Raw genomic sequence first — 20,200 nt, forward strand, 5'->3', positions numbered from 1 at the left:
GCCGTGGAGACGCACCAGAATACCGAGGCCCTGCTGAAGGGGACGCAGGCCGAGTCGGAGGGGATGGAAGGATGACACCCCTACTGTACTCCCCAATCCGACAGTCAGCCGGGTTAAAGGAATGCAGACCCACGGAGAGACAGCCGGGGGAGAGTCGATCCGCCGCCGACGACCCCAGGTGGATGAAGACCAAAGGAGGTGTTTTGAGTGTGGCGCCCGGTGACACCTCGCATGGAATTGGATTCGATGCCATCAGCGGGCCCCGGAGACGAGCCGGGCCATGCAGTAAACTCCTGTTGGGCCCACAGCGAACCAGCACCGATGGTCCCGTAGAAAGTTGACGGTCACGACACCCACGCTCTGTTGGATTCCGGGAGTGGGGTAACGCTCATACAAGCACGCCTGCTGGCCCATCCGACTGCCCGTGGTGAGGAGATGTCCATCTCCTGTGTCCACGGCGACACCAAGCAGTATTCGACCGGGCAGGCCACCATCATGATCCTGGTAATAGTAGATTATGCCATTCCCCTACGGGCGGCAAGAAATTGTCCACAGAGCTCCGAGACAGGATTGTGTCGAGGCACAGATCTGGGGATGGGTACCAAAACAATTCTGCAGCATTGAAGGTCCCCAAGAACACAGAGGCCTCCATCATTCTGAAATGGAAGAAGTTTGGAACCACCAAGACTCTTCCTAGAGCTGGCTGCCCGGTCAAACTAAGCAATCGGGGGTGAAAGGCCTTGGTCAGGGAGGTGACCAAGAACCCGATGGTCACTCTGACAGAGCTCTAGAGTTCCTCTGTGGAGATGGGAGAACCTTCCAGAAGGACAACCATCTCTGCAGCACTCCACCAATCAGGCCGTTATGGTAGAGTGGTCAGACGGAAGTCACTCCAGCCCGCTTGGAGCTTGCCAAAAGGCCCCTAAAGACTCTCAGATCATGAGAAACAAGATTATCTTGTCTGATGAAACCAAGAACTCTTTGGCCTGAATGCCAAGCATCACGTCTGGAGGAAACCTGGCACCATCCCTACGGTGAAGCATGGTGGTGGCAGCATCATGCTGTGGGGGTGTTTTTTAGCGGCAAGGACTGGGGACTGGTCACGATCGAGGGGAAGATGAACGGAGCAAAGTACAGAGAGATCCTTGATGAAAACCTGCTCAAGTGATCAGGACCTCGAAACGGGGCGAAGGTTCACCTTCCAACAGGACGATGACCCTAAGGACACAGCCAAGACAACGCAGGGGTGGCTTCAGGAAAAGTCTCTGAATGTCCTTGAGTGGCCCAGCCAGAGCCCGGACTTGAACCCGATCGAACATCTCTGGAGAGACCTGAAAATAGCTGTGCAGCGATGCTCCCCATCCAACCTGACAGAGCTTGAGAAGATCTGCAGAGGAGAATGGGAGAAACTCCCCAAATATAGGTGTGTCAAGCTTGTAGTATCATACCCAAAAAGACTTGAGGCTGTAATCACTGCAAAAGGTGCTTCAACAAAGTACTGAGTAAAGGGTCTGAATACTTATGTACAGTAAATGTGATATTTCCGTTTTTTATTTTTAATACATTTGCAAATTTTTCTAAAAACCTGTTTTTGCTTTGTCATTATGGGGTATTGTGTATAGATTGATGAAGAAAAAAAACAATTTAATCAATTTTAGAATAAGGCTGTAACTTAACAAAATGTGGAAAAAGTCAAGGGGTCTGACTACTTTCCGAATGCACTGTATATCATGTATTTCATGTACACTGTAATTGTTTGAGTGTTAATTATTTGTGACTAATTATATTAGTTGAATTGAGTAAATGCATTCCTCGTTTTACAGAGTAATTATTTTGATTAACTATATGCTTATAATTTAGTAGGTCTATTGGTAGTTGTTATTTACGCTATAAACATAGCATATGCTTGGGTACCACCTTGACATATCTAATCTGCTTGCCTCAATAAATTAATGCTAGAACAAGCTATTTGTATCTAGTCTCCTAATAATTGCATAACGGTGCAAGTTCGACACATGTTCATTATTGTCATACTGAGAGTTGATGTAAGGCTCGCTACCTTGACTAGATTCCTCCAGAGACGTACAGGGCCTGTTGCATTTATTCACATAATATTAGAGTCAGATTGTTGAATGTAGTTTACTATTACATTCAACATAATTTCTACATAATGGTTAGAACCTTTACAAATGGTGACTCATACAGTTGATGCGGATTTCTATATCCAACTACACATCCATCATCAATTAATCACTAGTTTTAAGAAAAGAGCTGGTACTTATCTTTTTCTTTTGCTGGTTGAAATTGTCAATAATGACACCAATGAAAAGATTGAGGGTGAAGAAGGAGCCGAAGATGATGAAGATGACAAAGTAGATGTACATGTAGAGGTTGATCTCATACGAGGGCTGCTCTTCCACCTAGGGGACCAAAAATAGGTTCGCTCGTCAAACAAAAACCCTCATTACTTACAACAATTCAAATACCACCAATGTGTCCAGTAACACTTTATAATGACTTTCCTGAATAAGCATTAATAATATCTGACTAACTGTGTATAACTATACACTTTTAATAAAATCATTTTTAAGCATGATAAGCATTACAATTCACAAGCATTAATCACATTTATGATCATTTATAAAGAATGTATACAAATGTTTCAATGGCTTATTCATTAAAGTTATGACATTGTTTTCTGTGGTAATAACTGCTCCCCAAACCAAAGGTTTATATTACAGTATCTTCTATTTCTCTAAGTACCTACCTCTCGAGAGTCCACTGCAGCATACATGATGTCCATCCAGCCTTTAAATGTGGCCTGTAGAGAGACAGGGCACTTCTTTCAGATACTTTCGAGTACACCAACACCCTCAGAGGAGGAAACAATATTGAAAACTGTAGTAGACCAGGGGGTGGCCAAGTCTCCTCCTTCAGAGCTACTGGGTTTGCAGGCATTTGCTCCAAACCTGTTGTTACGCACTTGATTCAGTTAATCGATTTCCTGGTGAGCAGCTAATTAGTAGAATCAGGTGTGCTAGAGTAGGGTTGGAGCAAAAGCCTGAAGGAGGAAGGGTAGCTCTCCAGGAGGAGGGTTGGGCCACAGCTTGAGAGCCAGCCCTCAACACCCATGCATCTCAGAAACCCTGGGCCTCACCACTTGCAGCAGAGAGAGGTAGCCCAAGCCCACGTTGTCGTAGTTGACCTTGACATTGACCCAGCGGGCTTCCTGGGTGGCGTGCTGCAGGGCAAGGCAGTCACTCCTGTTGTTGACCTCGGTGATGGGGAACAGCTCCTCCGTGGTGGTGTTGATGCAGCGGTAGAACTTTCCGGCAAACAGGTTGACCCCCATGATGCTGAAGATGAGCCAGAAGATGAGGCACACCAGCAGCACGTTGAAGATGGAGGGGATGGCGCCGACAAGAGCGTTTACCACCACCTTCCTCCCATAGACAGGACACAGTGCAGTCAAGACCACTAAAGTCACCTCCGTTACAATAGTCAGTCATGACCACTGCAGTCGTTGCCGCCCCAATAGTAAGTCATGCTCCCTGCAGTCAAAATAGTCAGTCATGACCGTTAAAGCCACCTTCGTCACAATAGTCAGTCATGACCACTAACATCACCTCCGTCACAATAGTCAGTCATGAAAATAAAGTCACTTCAGTCACAATAGTCAGTCATGGCCACTTATGCCACTTCCCTCACAATAATCAGTGATGTAGCATTCACCACCACATGCCCCCCCCCATAGATAGGACACAGTGCAGTCAAGACCACTAAAGTCACCTATGTTACAATAGTAATTTATGACAACTGCAGTCACCTCCGTCCCAATAGTAAGACATGCTCCCTGCAGTCAAAATAGTCAGTCATGACCACTAACGCCACCTCTGTCACAGTAGTCAGTCATGACCACTGCAGTCACCACTGTTCCAATAGTAAGTCATGCTCTCTGCAGTCAAAATAGTCGGTCATGACCACTAACATCACCTCTGTCACAATAGTCAGTCATGACAAAAAGTCACTTCTGTCACAATAGTCACCTCCGTCACAATAGTCAGTGATGACCACTAACGCCACCTACATCATAATAGTCAGTCATGACCACTTACATCACCTCCATTGCAATAGTCATAGCTAACCACAGTCATCTCTGTCACAACACGTCACTGTCAGAGACGTGTCACTGTCAGTGTGTGTATGTGTTTAGGATTGTCTGTATCAGCGTTTCTGTCGGTGTGTCTGTCGATCTGTGTCTTTCTGTATCTGCGTGGCTATTTAAGTGTGTATGTACTGATAGGTTTGAATCAGTTGCTCACCCTCATTCCCTCAAATCTTGACAGGGCTCGAAGCGGCCTTAGAGCCCTGAGTGTTCTAAGAGACTTGATTGGTCCAAGTTCAGAGTAGCCCATCCAGTTAGCTCCTAAAGTGACTAAGGAAACCTGAGGCAGGATTGTAACTTCATTGTAGTCACCCAACAACCCGTTATATGCTTGTATGAATGAAGAAAATCTTACAAATGTAAGGTCTTTCTTGTATTTTCTGACAAGCAGGATAAGACAAATATCAATTACTTGCGGAGAATACAAGGTAACACAAATGTCAATGTCTTCCTTGATTTTCACATACATGTATTATTGAGCTCACCCACAACAGTGATAATAGTTGTAACATTGCTTTACCCACTATTCATTCGGTGTAAATATCACACCAAAAACAATTCAATGGAAACTTACATCCACAATTAGGAAGTCCAGCCAACACCAAGCGTTGGTGAAGTAGGTCTTGAAGCCGTACGCCACCCATTTTAAGAGCATCTCAATGATAAAGACATAGGTGAAGACTTTATCTGCATACTCCAGGATGATTTTGATAGTTCTTCGCCTCTCAATGTAAATATCCTCAAAAGCCTATCAGAAGTGAGCCAAAGAAAATGGATCTCAATATAACTAGTGGCCTTCCCAGAGAATGTTATAAACAGAAATAAAAAATATATATAACTATGAAGTAACACTTTCTGAATATAATAATTTTTCAGGTGAGCCAGCTCTGATAATATCCAAGGTCAACAGGACAAAAGTCGAATAGCTCGGTAATGGAGTATCAACTGTAAATAAGTCAATGACCAGGGACTCACTCACCAGAGCTCCACTGCTTAGGAGGATCATGAAGACTATGAAGGTCTCAAAGTAGTCGTGTTCCACGATGGTGAAACAGGTCCTGCGGAGGTTCCACCACTTCTTGCCTCTGCCCTGAGAGACGTCAAATGTCAGACACGGCCATCGCGCAATACAGCCTGAAGAGAGAGAGAGAAATGTCAACATGGTGTTTTTGTATGCTTTACTTGGACTGTTTCACTTGCCCCTGAGGTGCTGTCTGTGTAGCATAGCCTACAGTCTAGCCACATCATGAGTGAGTTGGACAATCCAGCAAATAAAAGACGTGACGAATCACGGCAATCACTTTACTGATGTTATTAAGACGTGACTCCAAACTGTTTGATCCCATCTTACATGAAATATAATATAGTAACTCTCTCTCTGTGAATGCTGATGTGCCAATGTGTGTGATATGGGACAAAGTTGACAGATATTTCCACAAGTAAATTAGACATCAAACACTTGATACATTTTTGTAATTTAGTAACAATACATTGTAAAGACCATGAAAATCAGGAAACCCAACCCAGATCTATTAAAGCAAGGGACAGTATTTCCTGTGTACCATCAGTGAAGCAAGCTTCTGGTTCCTCTGGCTCTGGCTCCTCCTCTTCCTCCTCTTCCACCGGCTCTGGTTCAGGTACATAGTCTACTGTGCTGCACACCGAGGACTCATCACCCACTGCACCCAACAACTATGGATAGGGAGGAGAGAAACTGAGTGACTGAGACAAAATGCCAGCCACAACTTCAGGATAGGAGAGAGAGGAGAAATCTAACTCATGTAGGAATGTGAACTCGGATTGAAGAGAACCACCAAGTAATTCTAGGATGAATGTCCTACGACCACAAGCTGTCTTTAAAAAACTGAGATTTGTCCTGATTCTTGTACTTGTTTGCTTAAATATCCAGGTAACAATTTACATGGTATACTTAAAAAGATTTATGAAGGGTTTATAAGTAGTTTATTAACTGATAATTATTAGTTTATAGACAAAGCAGAGTACAATTACTGTCTTCAGTTTGCCATCATACTGTACCTTTAAGTGATCACCATGTCCATTTTCTTCATCTGATATAAAAGACCCACTGTCATCATCATCATTCTCAAAGTCCGGCTCCCCCTGGGCGATAGGCACATTGAGGCTCATTTCGGCATCTGCCTGAAACCCGTCCACACAGTTGGTCATCTCGTCGGCCATCTTGGAATCCTGGCACGCGTCTAAGTGGTTTAGTGCAAAGGCCTCCTTTTCTGGGTTTCCTTCGATCCCCTCGCCCCCTTCCTTGTCCCCGGTGGCATTTTTGCCCAGTAGCTGCAGGACCATGTGGCGGACAAAGGCTTTCACCCAGTCGATGCCCCAGTTGATCCTGCCAATGGCGATCTGGAGGTTGTTCATCTCACCGTCGTCATCACTGGACAGGTTGTCTCCACTGAACGAGCTGAGCAGCAAGGCCAGGAAGAGGTTCAGCACCTACAGGGAGATAGAGGTGGCAGTTAGCTTTGAAGGTTAGATGGCAGTGTGGGGAATCTGACCCTACTTTACTCCCAGCTACTCCCAGCCTCTTGCGTGTTTGTATGAGTGAGTTGTCCTGGGAGAATAAAAAGACAGCCAAAAGACACATTTCAAATGGAGGAAAACTAAACTTCCAGAGGACCGATCATCCTTCCACTCCATCCTCTCTACCTTCTCTTCCTCTGTATCCGCTGCTAAAGGCACTTTCTATCACTCTAAATTCCAAGCTTCTGCCTCTAACATTAGGAAACTCTTTTCCACCTTCTCCTCCCTCCTTAATCCTCCACCCCCTCCCCATCCCTCCTCCCTCTCTGCAGACAACTTTGTCAACCACTTTGAAAAGAAGGTTGATGACATCCGCTCCTCATTAACTCAGCCTATTGAGTCCACTGATCCCACTCACACAGATCTGCCCTACGCCTTGACCTCTTTCTCCCCTCTCTCTCCAGATGAAATCCTGCAACTAGTGAGATCCGGCCGCCCGACAACCTGCTCGCTCAACCCCATCTCCTCCTCAAGACCATCTCTGGATACCTTCTCCCATTCCTCACTTCCATCATCAACTCATCCCTGACCACTGACTGCGTCCCCTCTGACTTCAAAATGGCCTGAGTCAATCCCCTCCTCAAGAAACCAACACTCGACTCATCTGACATAAAAAACTACAGACCGGTATCCCTTCTTTCTTTTCTTTCCAAAACACTTGAGCGTGCTGTCTCTGACCAACTCTCTCGCTATTTTGCATGCTGAGGGAAATTAGAGCCACACAACAAATTATTACTAACCCAAACACAGTGGGGAACAATGAGAAGGGCTAAGGATTTATAAAATAATAATAATAATTCTAATTACATTATTATTTTCAATTATGTTCTGATTTAATTTCTTCAGTTTTTGTTGGAAAGGAAAGGGTTAACACTGAAGAGATAAAAAGTGGTCTCTCGGGGAGATAAATTCAGCCATTGGCTAGGCCACCAGAAGCTAGATAGAAGGCATCTGCCATTCAACTGTATTAGGGCAACATTTTGGAGTGACAGTGGACACAACCAATCACATTTTGACTTGTAATGGGTGGAACCATTTTTACAAAAAACGTATGGAAACTTCTGCCTTCTCAAAGGCCAATAGGTCACTGCGTAATAGCGAGCAGTAGTTTTTCCACAGTCTAGTAGGCTAGTTTGCAGTGGCTGCAGCAGGTGTTATGGAAGAGGGTGTTGTTGCTAATTTGTTAGCTTCTCCCTTTTCAAGAATAACTTTCAACAAGAAGTTATGTTTCAAATGATCATCATCATCTGGTGAGAGGAACTGTGTTTTTTATTGCACCTCGCTTGCTGTTGTTAGCCATCTCTTTGAAAATGACTTATGTGTGAAACATTTGTTGCTTTTAAACTTTAGGTCACCGGTTACTTTGTTTGCTAAACGTGAAATGTTTTTTGCAATGGGTAGTAATAGTTGTACATTTCGATTAAGAAATGCTTAGCCTCATGGTTGTGTTTTTGTATTCTTATGATTGGGACCTACTGGCTTATTATGTCAGAGTGAATGGACTGCTTATCCTTTAACATCATGCTGTGTGTGACTGCGGTCTTTCCATCAGCCCTATGCAGTGATGTAGTGGTGCCTGGAGAAGTGGGTATACTCAATTTTGCTAAAGAAAATCCCAAACGGCCTGCCCAGCGAAGTAAATGTGAGATATCCTATGTTTTCTTATGTTTTATAAAATTAGTTTTCCTATATATCCTTCAGATTTGCAATCTCTAAATCCCTTCTTTTTCTTTTTTTCCCCCTCAGAAATGTGATGTTCTAAGTCCACAAATTGAAGGTCCAAACTGAAGGCCTAGGTCCAATAGGTTCGCCACTGCGCAAACATGTCTATAATACATATAAAGACTGCAGGTATTAATGTTTCAAGAAAGGAGTGTATATATTTGGCCTGGTGAAGCGGTTTTATGCGCTTACTGAATGGAATCTGATAATTATGAGTTTTTTACTCCGCTGGTCTCGGGAAGAAATTACAAGTCCTCACTGTCCGTGACCGAGTCAAGACCAAGTACAAATGTATCCAACACAGAAACAAGACTCAAAATGTGGTCTCGAGACCTACCACAACACTGCTCTCTGCACCGCCAAAGCTAAATATCTATCCTCTGTTCTCATTCTCCTAGATCTATCCGCTGTTTTCGACACCATGAACCATCAGATCCTCCTCTCCACCCTCTCAGGGCTGGGCGTCTCAGGCACTGCACACTCTTGGATTGCATCCTACCTGGCAGGCCGCTCCTACCAGGTGACATGGAGAGGATCTGTCTGCACCATGTACTCTCACGACTGGTGTCCTCCAGGGCTCGGTTCTCCTTATCTCTCTACACACCAAGTCACTCAGCTCCGTCATATCCTCACATTGTCTCTCCTATCATTAGTATGCGGATGACACTCAATTACTTTTCTCCTTCCCACCTTCTGACACCCAAGTGGAGACACATATCTATGCGTGCCTAGCAGATATCTCAGCTTGGATGTCGGCCCACCACCTCAAGCTCAACCTCGACAAGACGGAGCTGCTCTTCCTCCCGGGGAAGGCCTGCCCACTCAAAGACCTCTCCATCACGGTTGACAACTCCACGTGTCCCCCTTCCAGAGTGCAAAGAACCTTGGCGTGACCCTGGACAACACCCTGTCATTTTCTGTAAAGATCAAAGCAGTGACTCACTCCTGCCGATTCATGCTCTACAACATCCATAGAATATGACCCTACCTCACACAGGAAGCGGCACAGGTCCTAATCCAGACACTTGTCATCTCCCGCCTGGACTACTGCAACTAACTGTTGGCTGGGCTCCCCGCTTGTGCCATCAAATCCCTGCAATTTATTCAGAACGCTGCAGCACGCCTTGTGTTCAACCTTCCCAAATTCTCCCATGTCACTCCGCTCCTCCTCACACTCCATTGCCTTCCAGTCGAAGCTCGCATCCACTACAAGACCATGGTAGTTGCCTACAGAGCAGCAAGAGGAACTGACCCCTTCCTACCTTCAGGCTATGCTCAAACCCTACACCCCAACCCGAGCACTCCGTTCTGCCACCTCTGGTCTCTTGGCCCTCCCACCCCCTCCACAAGAGCCGCAGACAACATAATATTGATGCGCCGTCACCATCAGTGGTGTAAAGTACTTAAGTAAAGATCCTTGAAAGTACTACTTAAGTAGTTTTTTGGGGTATCTATACTTTACTTTACAACTTTTACTTTTACTTCCATACATTTTCCCTGACACCCTCGATACACCCTCGTTACATTTTGAATGATTAGGACAAGAAAATGGTCTTCAATTCACACACTTATTAAGAGAACATCCCTGGTCTTCCCTACTGCCTCTTATCTGACAGACTCACTAAACACATGCTTAATTTGTAAATGATGTCTAAGTGTTGGAGTGTGCCACTGGCTATCCGTAAATTAAAAAAAACAAGACAATTATGAGGCCTGGTTTGCTTAATATAAGGACTTTGAAATGATTTATACTTGTACTTTTACTTTGATACTTAAGTATATTTCAGCAATTACATTTACTTCTGATACTTAAGTATATTTAAAACCAAACACTTTTAGACTTTTACTCAAGTAGTATTTTACTGGGTGACTTTCACTTTTACTTGAGTCCAGTGGCGGCTCCTGAAAAAATTCTCAGGAGGGGCAATTTTTCTTATGATTTAGGTGACCTACACACATTTTAAAAAAGATATGTCCAGCAACAACATGAAGACAGGGGCAGCATATAAGTCAATACCAGAAGCATTTATTGACTGATCTCAAAAGTGTTGGCTTACCAGGGTTGGTGGAGCCCTCAGTTTCATCTTTGCCTCGCAAAGCTAACTCAAACACTCCGCAAAACTTCACACACTGGATTAGCCGGCTGAGGATGTGGCGGTTCTTGCTAATGTCGTAGTAAATATATTTGTTATAGTGAATATGGAATATGATATGTTGAGTAAAATGTTGTGCTAAGAACTATTTAGGTCAGGAGCTGGTTATAAGTTCTGTTCCTATCCAATAACAATGGACAAAAGGGTCCTATCTTGTCAGCCTTGTCAGCAGGTGGCCAAGGACAACACCCACGCCATAGGCCTCTCAGTTCTTCCAACTCACGAGTTCTTGCTCTGAGGACACACACACACACAAACACACACACACACACACACATCATCACTGTTAAACACACACACACACACACACATCATCACTGTTAAACACACACACACACACACACACACAAAAATCCTCTCTCTTAGGCTGAACATTTGAAGACAGAGAACCCGACTCAGAGCCAATGCAACAGTGACAGTAGCCTGGAGGGGACCTCGCCCAACTCATCAGGACCAATCAGAAGATCAGAACTACTAGATTCAACCTACTTCATTTATTGCATAAAATGTCTGCACACAATGTTTCGGGGCTCTCTTCAGATAATAATAATAATAATAATAATATGCCATTTAGCAGACGCTTTTATCCAAAGCGACTTACAGTCATGCGTGCATACATTTTTGTGTATGGGTGGTCCCGGGGATCGAACCCACTACCTTGGCGTTACAAGCACCATGCTCTACCAGCTGAGCTACAGAAAGTGGATACTCATGGATGCGCATCGCAATTGTAAAATGTCAACACAATTGGAGACACCACGTCATTTTTGGAGACATGTTATTGACAGTAAACTATTGTAGATGCGACTGCTAACTAAATAAAACCTTTTAGCTGGCTAGCTAATCATCTTAGCTAAATGTGGGGCAAACAATTCAGTTATTTACCGTTAATTTGAGGGATTGGGGTGAAAGAAATCGAGTTACATAGTGATACTTTACGATATACTGTATTGACAATATCGCAATATTTTAGCGCTAGTTGGCTGTACCTGCACCAAAACACCATTATTGTTCCTTCATAGCTTGTTCTCAATCTTTTCACATTGGGAGCCAATTTGTTTTCAGCACTTTTATTTCCATGACTGATCAAAACTCGTTCTCATGGCTTTCTGATCCCTCTGCAACAGACATATGGTGCGCAATAAAATCACAGTATCGAATCGCAATACGTATAGAATCATGAGACTCGCAATGCTGATGCATATATCTTATCGTGAGGTTCCTGGCAATTCCCAGCCCAAGTTCATTTGCCACAACAAATCTCTTCGCTAGCAAACGCGATGTCTTCTCCAAAACGGCAATGTGTCTCCAGCAATGTTTACTTTTTTGACGTTCTATGGCATCTCCACTTTCCAAGCATATATGACCACATGTAATATTTTGGTAAGTGATGCAAATAGTGAACTATGTAGGGCCAGGATGTAAAATATATGTAGCTGCAGCAATTTCTCTTATCTGATATGGTAAGTAATGGGGCTTAATTTATAGCTCCCTAAGAGTTTGACGAACGGGTCCGTGAACGCGATTCCAGATATCTTTACCTCTGAATAAACTGCCTTTATTATACCATATCCACCCTGTCCAAAGTCTCTACTTGGTCTCAGTTCTCCAGTAAACTTGTGATTATCAACACTAACCTCATCGTTGTGGCGGCGGACAGCTAGCCTGTATCCCTCATCCAGTTGAGTGAGTGGCAATGTCTTTTTTCGTTCGTACCAATTTTTGGAAAATCCTCGGGTGTAGGACTTTCCGCCTTTAGTAGAAACCTGTTGAATTATTAAATTTGGTCTGGGAGGTCCTAATTGTTTCGTTGCCAATTTATCTTCATTTGTTCGCCGACAAAAAGGAACTTCTTTCAAACAATCCGCTCTTTTCTCAGTTACGTTCATGGTTACGTAACGTATGACGAAAGCGCGTAAGTGCAAGCCCACAGACACCCATTGAGATTGTATTGAAGGCTCTGAAATTTGAAAAAAATAGATTTTACATGGGAGTCTATGACAGACTTCTGGGCGATTTTCAACCTGACTGAAATCGCCCCAAAAGGGGGGGGGGGGCATTTGAAGCACGACTTTAGCCTGATTCGACATTTAGTGGCAGTGTGGCACTGTGGCAGATCAGACGTATAGATTACAACACTGATAACTACTGTTGCCGTGATATAATTGATTAGAAAAAAAATCCCTTCCTTTTCCCGTTTGGCAGTGCGTCGCCCATATCGCCCTATTGAACAGGCCGCCCCTGCTTGAGTCATTTTCTATTAAGGTTCCTTTACTTTTACTCAAGTATGACAATTGGGTACTTTTTCCACCAGTGATCCTCACCACAGAATGACATCAACATTATATGTATTATGTACACTACCGTTCAAAAGTTTGGGGTCACTTAGAAATGTCCTTGTTTTCCATGAAAACATACATGAAATGAGTTTGAATAGGAAATATAGCAAAATGCATAGGAAATGTAGTCAAGGTTAGAAATAATGATTTTTTATTTAAATAATAATTGTGTCCTTCAAACTTTCGTCAAAGAATCCTCCATTTGCAGCAATTTGTTGAGATAATCTGAAGAGATTTCACCCTTTGCTTCCTGAAGCACCTCCCACAAGTTGGATTGGCTTGATGGGCACTTCTTACGTACCATACGGTCAAGCTGCTCCCAAAACAGCTCAATAGGGTTGAGATCCGGTGACTGTGCTGGCCACTCCATTATAGACAGAATACCAACTGACTGCTTCTTCCCTAAATAGTTATTGCATAGTTTGGAGCTGTTCTTTGGGTCATTGTCCTGTTGTAGGAGGAAATTGGCTCCAATCAAGCGCCGTCCACAGGGTATGGCATGGTGTTGCAAAATGGAGTGATAGCCTTCCTTCTTCAAGATCCCTTTTACCCTGTACAAATCTCCCACTTTACCACCACCAAAGCACCCCCATAGCATTACCTTGCCTCCACCATGCTTGATAGATGGCATCAAGCACTCCTCCAGCATCTTTTCATTTGGTCTGTGTTTCACAAATGTTCTTCTTTGTGATCCGAACACCTCAAACTTCGATTCGTCTGTCCATAACACTTTTTTTCCAATCTTCCTCTGTCCAGTGTCTGTGTTCTTTTGCCCATCTTAATCTTTTATTTTTATTGGCCAGTCTGAGATGGCTTTTTCTTTGCAACTCTGCCTAGAAGGTCAACATCCCGGAGTCGCCTCTTCACTGTTGACGTTGAGACTGGTGTTTTGCGGGTACTATTTAATGAAGCTGCCAGTTGAGGACCTGTGAGGCGTCTGTTTCTCAAACTAGACACTGTAATGTATTTGTCCTCTTGCTCAGTTGTGCACCGGGTCCTCCCACTCCTCTTTCTATTATGGTTAGAGCCAGTTTGTGCTGTTCTGTGAAGGGAGTAGTACACAGCGTTGTACGAGATCTTCAGTTTCTTGGCAATTTCTCGCATGGAATAGCCTTCATTTCACAGAACAAGAATAGACTGACAAGTTTCAGAAGAAAGTTATTTGTTTCTGGCCATTTTGAGCCTGTAATCGAACCCACAATTGCTGATGCTCCAGATACTCAACTAGTCTCAAGAAGGCCAGTTTTATTGCTTCTTTAATCAGTACAACCGTTTTCAGCTGTGCTAACATAATTGCAAAAGGGTTTTCTAATGATCAATTAGCCTTTTAAAATGATAAACTTGGATTAGCAAACACAATGTGCCATTGGAACACAGGACTGATGGTTGCTGACAATGGGCCTCTGTACGCCTATGTAGATATTCCATAAAAAATCAGCCGTTTACAGCTACAATAGCCATTTACAACATTAACAATGTCTACACTGTATTTCTGATCAATTTGATGTTATTTTAATGGACAAAAAAATTGCTTTTCTTTCAAAAACAGGACATTTCTAAGTGACCCCAAACTTTTGAACGGTAGTGTATATGAGACGCCCGGGTTTATGATTAAACAGACTAACTTTATTTTCCAGCAAGAGGCTTGGTGACGCAGTTGCCTTGGTGATGCATGTGCCTCCCAAACGGAAAGTCAAAATAGCTTAGCTTTGCTTCTCTTCATTATCTCTCTCTCTTTCCCACTTTAGAATAGTTTGACATTGACATTTTAGTTATTTAGTAGATGCTCTCATCCAGAGCTACTTACAGTTAGTGCATTCATTTTAAGATAGCTAAATGGGACAACCACATATGACAGTCATAGTAAGTACATTTTTCCTCAAAGTAGCTAGCTATCAGCAAAGTCAGAGCTAGTAAAAGTTAGGTGCGAGTGTTAGTTCACGAAAGGCATTCTTTGAGAAGGGGCCACCTCTGGAAGAGACCAGAGGTGGCAGAACTGAGTGCTCGGGTTGGGGTGTAGTGTTTGAGCATACACTGAAGGTAGGAAGGGGCTGCTCCGTAGGCAACTACCATGGTCTTGTAGTGGATGCGAGCTTCGACTGGAAGCCAGTGGAGTGTGAGGAGGAGCGGGGTGACATGGGAGAACTTGGGAAGGTTGAAGACCAGGCAGGCTGCAGCATTCTGGATAAGTTGCAGGGGTTTGCTTTCCCCGCTCAGCCCAGTCCAAGCTCTTCTTTGTCCTGGCACCCCAATGGTGGAACCAGCTTTCCCCTGAAGCTAGAACAGCAGAGTCCCTGCCCATCTTCCGAAAACATCTGAAACCCTACCTCTTCAAAGAGTATCTTAAAATATTGTCTTTTGTGAACTAACACTCTGTCACGACTTTCTCCGAAGCTGCCTCCTCTCCTTGTTCGGGCAGGCTTTGGCGTTCGTTGTCACCGGCCTTCTAGCCACTGCCGCATCTCATCTCATCATTCCATTTGTTTTGTCTTGTCTATTACACACACTGTTTTGTTCCAGTGCGCCTGTTTTGCGCACTGGACTGTTTGACGCTATCCTGCGTAACTCTGTATTCCGGAATAAACTCTGTATTTTGTGATTTACCCTCCTGCGCCTGACTCCTTCAAATCACCCATCACACGCGCACTTAACCTTTTTTTTAAACTAGCTCTGACTTTGCTGATAGCTACTTTATTGATGAAAAATACTATATACTTACTATGACTGTGATATGTGGTTGTCCCACCTAGCTATCTTAAGATGAATGCACTAACTGTAAGTCGCTCTGGATAAGAGCATCTGCTAAATGACTAAAATGTTAATGTAAAACATACTCTAAATTGGGAAAGAGAGAGACAGAGATAATGAAGAGAAGCAAACCATACACTATTTTAACGTGCCTCCCAAACAGGAACGTTTGGGAGTCACGTGCGTCAGCAAGACAACTGTGTCACCAAGCCTCGTGCAGTAAAATAAAGTTAATCTGTTTAATCATAAACCCGGGCTTCTCATATACATAACGCATATAAAGTTGATGTCGTTCTGTGGTGACGGCGCATCAATATTATGTTGTCTGCGGCTCTTGTGGAGGTGGCTATCTTTAGTGTCTAAACCCTGTTAGTCCATATCTGGGTTCCTATTTCCCAGATTAAGATTTAGATCATGGTTACATGGTGGACTGGGCAAGGCTGATCTCTCACATCTCTCTCATTCCTCTGTAAGGAGCTGTGAATCAGCCGGAGGTACTGGGAAAGGGCTGAGAGGGGCAGAAACACAAGGCCTAGGGGATCAGCTGGACAGGTGGTAAATGGGGGTAAAGGCAGAGATGAGGGGCTCGAAAACTGGCCCAGTGAAAGGGCTAGAAATTAAGGGCTATGGTAGCGGTGGATAGGGCTGTGGAGGGAATCACACAGTGCGTTGAGACATAGGGCTGGCAAAGGTCTAACTTGGGGCTAATATAACGCCACGAAGAAAAAAAGGACTGGGGGGGGGGGACTGGACTGAGAATGGTAGAAATAGTCTCTTGGAGAAAATACAGGGCTTGGAGGAGAGACGTCGGGGGAGAAACGGGCTAGAGGGGAGAAGACAATAAAGAGTTCAAATCGAGATGATGACCAACCATAAAATAAATTGTAGGCTGCCACTCAGAGCGGCCCATCGTTACTATACTCGTAAGTCGCAACTGTACTCAAAGGAACATCCCCCATATTCCATATAGCACGTGTTCATGCGATGGGACATTTGATTACCTTCCCTATCAATTAGTGATGCATTCTGCAGACGTCTCTCTCTTGGATCTGATCCCTGAGCCCCTCTCGCTGTGCGCCGCTCAGCTGTCCGTGTTTGTTCCGTCCGTGCCAGGGGGCTCACTTGAGCTGGGTCTTAGCATATACCCAAGGTCAGAACCACTGTTTGCTGGCTCAAGTCATTTGACTTAAATAGATAGAAGCCCCCCCCCCCCCCCCCCGGCTTGTGAAAACACTTTTGGGGGTTTTAGTGCAGGTACAAGGCAGCATCAAAACTCAAACAATATGTTTTGGCAGACTGTGTCTCTCATACAAGGGTTATGTAAGTTATAGCAGAGGTAACATGAGGTGACGTGTAAAGTGGGCCTTCATCACTGGTTTTCATGTGAGGAGGTGGATGTGAACCCAGGTCTCCTGCTTGTCAAAAGACTGCCTTATTCCACAGGAATAAACTGGTGTGCTGAACCAAACCTTGTTACACTGAACACATGGGGCCCGATTCAGACTTGAGATAAGTAGACTTAACATGGACTCAAGTCAATTTTTTTTAAATGACATGTTAAATCAACTTATCTGAAGTCTGAATATTTTTTGTGAAATTCCACTATTTTTTGTGCTTTGTTTAGACAGATTATAAACAGGATGAGACAGAGAAGGAGTGAAAGTTGGACAGGTGGAAGCGGGAATTGAACCCCCGACTGCTGAGGCAGTAAGACGGCAAATTCTGTTTAGAACATTACCCACTCAACCACCCAGCTACGTACCATGTAAGGAACGTGGGCCCCCATATCAGAAAACAACTGTTTCTAATAAAGGCAAAATGTGAACTTCAAACATTTTGCTGCCGTACTGTTCAGAATTCCCCCATTCTGAGGCATGGAGGTGGAGAGAGGGCAATCGTGGCAGGTGTGCCCTCTTACAAACTCTTTGGTCAAGTATAAAAACAGGCAAGTTTCCAGGCACATCCCCTGTATTCGGATCCTTCACGAACCCAGACAGGTAAGAGCACACCAAACGCTCAGATGAAACTCTCCAAAACAATCCAAGAAAGTATGCGTCAATGAAAACGTGAGTACAAAATGTTATCACGTTGAAGAAGGAAACAGAAAAGCAATTATATTTCTTGTGTGTTTTTGTTCAACTTGACTTTTTTTTTGCACTACTGCATTGTTGGGAAAGTACAAGCAACAAATGCATTTCACTGTACTAGTGCACATGACAATAAAAACGTAACTTGAATTCACTTAATAAAAACATTTGTTTTGGGTACCATTTCGGCCACTGATGTCCTAGTCAAACAGCCATTTTGATTCATTGATCAGTGTTCTTGATGTTTCATGTAGTTGTTAATTGACACGTCCTTGTTTGCACCTTTTGTGCACTTGTTTTTTATGCAAATTAAGGCCTGCTTTTTAGTTAATACTGCTTGAAAGCCTACTAGCTTCATGAGCTTTATCTATTGTTTAATGTACTGTATGCCCCACATGTTATACTGTATATACAGTATATAAAAATGTAGGGCTGTCACAATTAATCAGTTAAAACCTCTAAGCTAACATATGGAATGTTTTTAAGATGGTCATACCATGGATCATTTAGGTATTTGATTTATAATTTTAGGAACCCTTTTGGTATCTTTTATTTTTTTACAAAATTCTTTGATATTGCATTTGACAAACACCGCTGTAGCTCGGCAACCTTCCACAGCAGATGCGGAAGGCTGACATAGGCGGATGCGGTGGATTGAGAAGCAGCCCTGCAGCCTTAAACTGACAGATTTTGATGGAGATTTTTCTATGTTACTTAGATTGACGCATGAGTGCGTCAACAGACTCTCAAGGATTTTAACTAAACTTTTTATCATTTAAGTGCATAAATTATTTTTTATCATGATTAATCGCATTGTCTGAAAGCGTTGAAAATACACTGAAAACATCCAAAATACATAATCTATACAGATAAAATCTACAATGCAATGTAAAAACAAGTTGACATTGAGTAGGGTGTCCACCAACTCTACCCAGAGGTGGTGAAAACACACTTTGGTGATGAAATTTAACTTCCTTATGTTATAAAATACATTTTAACAAGGCAAATATGATTATTCATGTTCTGAATCGTTCAGTGGGTTCTTCCTCTAACATATCATTAAGATTATATCCAAAAAGTCTGATTTCGTAACCTAATCCATCCCATAATAAGCAACAAGCACTGTTGACATAGAGGTGCCGGCTACTCGTAACAACTTTTGAAGATTTTACATTTTGTGGTGGTCATCTTCAAAGTTGTTTTATGCTGGTAACAAAAAGCTAAATTACCATGACACAAGCTGAATTAAATGTAAAAGGCTTTGAAAATAAAAAGCTTGGTATACACTTAGTGCTCCATTGCCATTTCACAGAGTTACTTGTTTTTGTGAGAAATATTCAAAAAAAGAACAGGAATTTCTAATTAATATGAAAAACTTATACTAAAATATAAAAATACTACATGTCATGTCTCAAAATCGACGTCTGTCTTACCTCCTTATTGTTTTATGTCCTGTGAATTCAAGAAGAAAGAGGAGTTCATCGGGAAAGTAAGTATGTCAGGTATCCAGTAGCCTTAATTCTTTCACAGAATCCAGCCTAGCTGACACTTTTTTTCCTCTGGCCGCCATTGATTTAATCACCATAATTCTGGCCATCCTACAAGGGTAAACACTCCAATAACTTTTGAACGGATTATGATAGAGACATGAGGTTTGGACCATTGGTTTTCTTAGAGCACTATATACACAAATGACCTATTATTTTACCCATTGGTCAAAATATGCACTTTTGATTGGACACCCTACATTGAGGTTAAATAAAATGTTCTTTATGAATTTACCTAATTATGCTACCCGACACTTTAGAAAAAATATTATTGTAAGATTTTTTGTATAACAAATCGTACATTTGTTTTTTGTTGTTTGTTTTGCTTTTTATGCACTTTGTGAATTAAAGTTAAATAAATTATTATTAATCTACAGCTCACTTTGAGCAAATTCAATTGCGATTAATCACAGCAAATCGTTTGACAGCCCTAATAAAAATGAAAATATAGTATATTGTTTCATATCTGGTATGTTATAATATTGTGTAATATGATTACGGGATTCGTAGAGGGACACGATACTACTGAGTGGTTGGCTTAGATGCCTTGGTATTGCATTGAACCACAAGTGGCGGCTAAGACAATCAACTCCACCTATGATGGCGTGCAGGATGGGAGGCCCTGTCCCTGACATTACTCCTCGTCTTCCAGAACAAGGACATGCAGATGAGCTGTTAGCAGCTGATCACACAAGCACAATATTTGCGGCGTGAGGCCAAATGCATTTCCTCTCTCTGGTGGTTATTAATCAAGTGGAAATGGCTATTCTCATCTCGACGAGCTAACAAAAGCACTGGGGACTCGCGCCCGTGCCAACACTAACATAGATTTGTTTGTGTCTCACACCCCCTCAACCCCCGTCCAAGTCCCCCACTGCCTATG

At 43.0% G+C, this 20,200-nt stretch overlaps 1 protein-coding gene across 1 annotated transcript in view; it reads right to left on the reverse strand.

The window, feature by feature from the left end:
* scn4aa (sodium channel, voltage-gated, type IV, alpha, a) overlaps window positions 1–20,200 on the reverse strand; it is a gene marked incomplete at its 5' end in the record, with an annotated part of 57,980 nt that overhangs the window by 15,962 nt on the left and 21,818 nt on the right. The window contains 8 exons of the mRNA XM_084163315.1: window positions 2,283–2,420; window positions 2,768–2,821; window positions 3,158–3,439; window positions 4,323–4,445; window positions 4,740–4,913; window positions 5,145–5,299; window positions 5,728–5,857; window positions 6,203–6,634. Of these exons, the coding sequence (XP_084019441.1) occupies window positions 2,283–2,420; window positions 2,768–2,821; window positions 3,158–3,439; window positions 4,323–4,445; window positions 4,740–4,913; window positions 5,145–5,299; window positions 5,728–5,857; window positions 6,203–6,634 (1,488 nt within the window). The remainder of the gene's footprint in view (window positions 1–2,282; window positions 2,421–2,767; window positions 2,822–3,157; window positions 3,440–4,322; window positions 4,446–4,739; window positions 4,914–5,144; window positions 5,300–5,727; window positions 5,858–6,202; window positions 6,635–20,200) is intronic.

This window comes from Coregonus lavaretus (genome assembly GCF_964263955.1).
Source record: "Coregonus lavaretus genome assembly, chromosome: 1".
Classification (NCBI taxonomy): Eukaryota; Metazoa; Chordata; class Actinopteri; order Salmoniformes; family Salmonidae; genus Coregonus; species Coregonus lavaretus.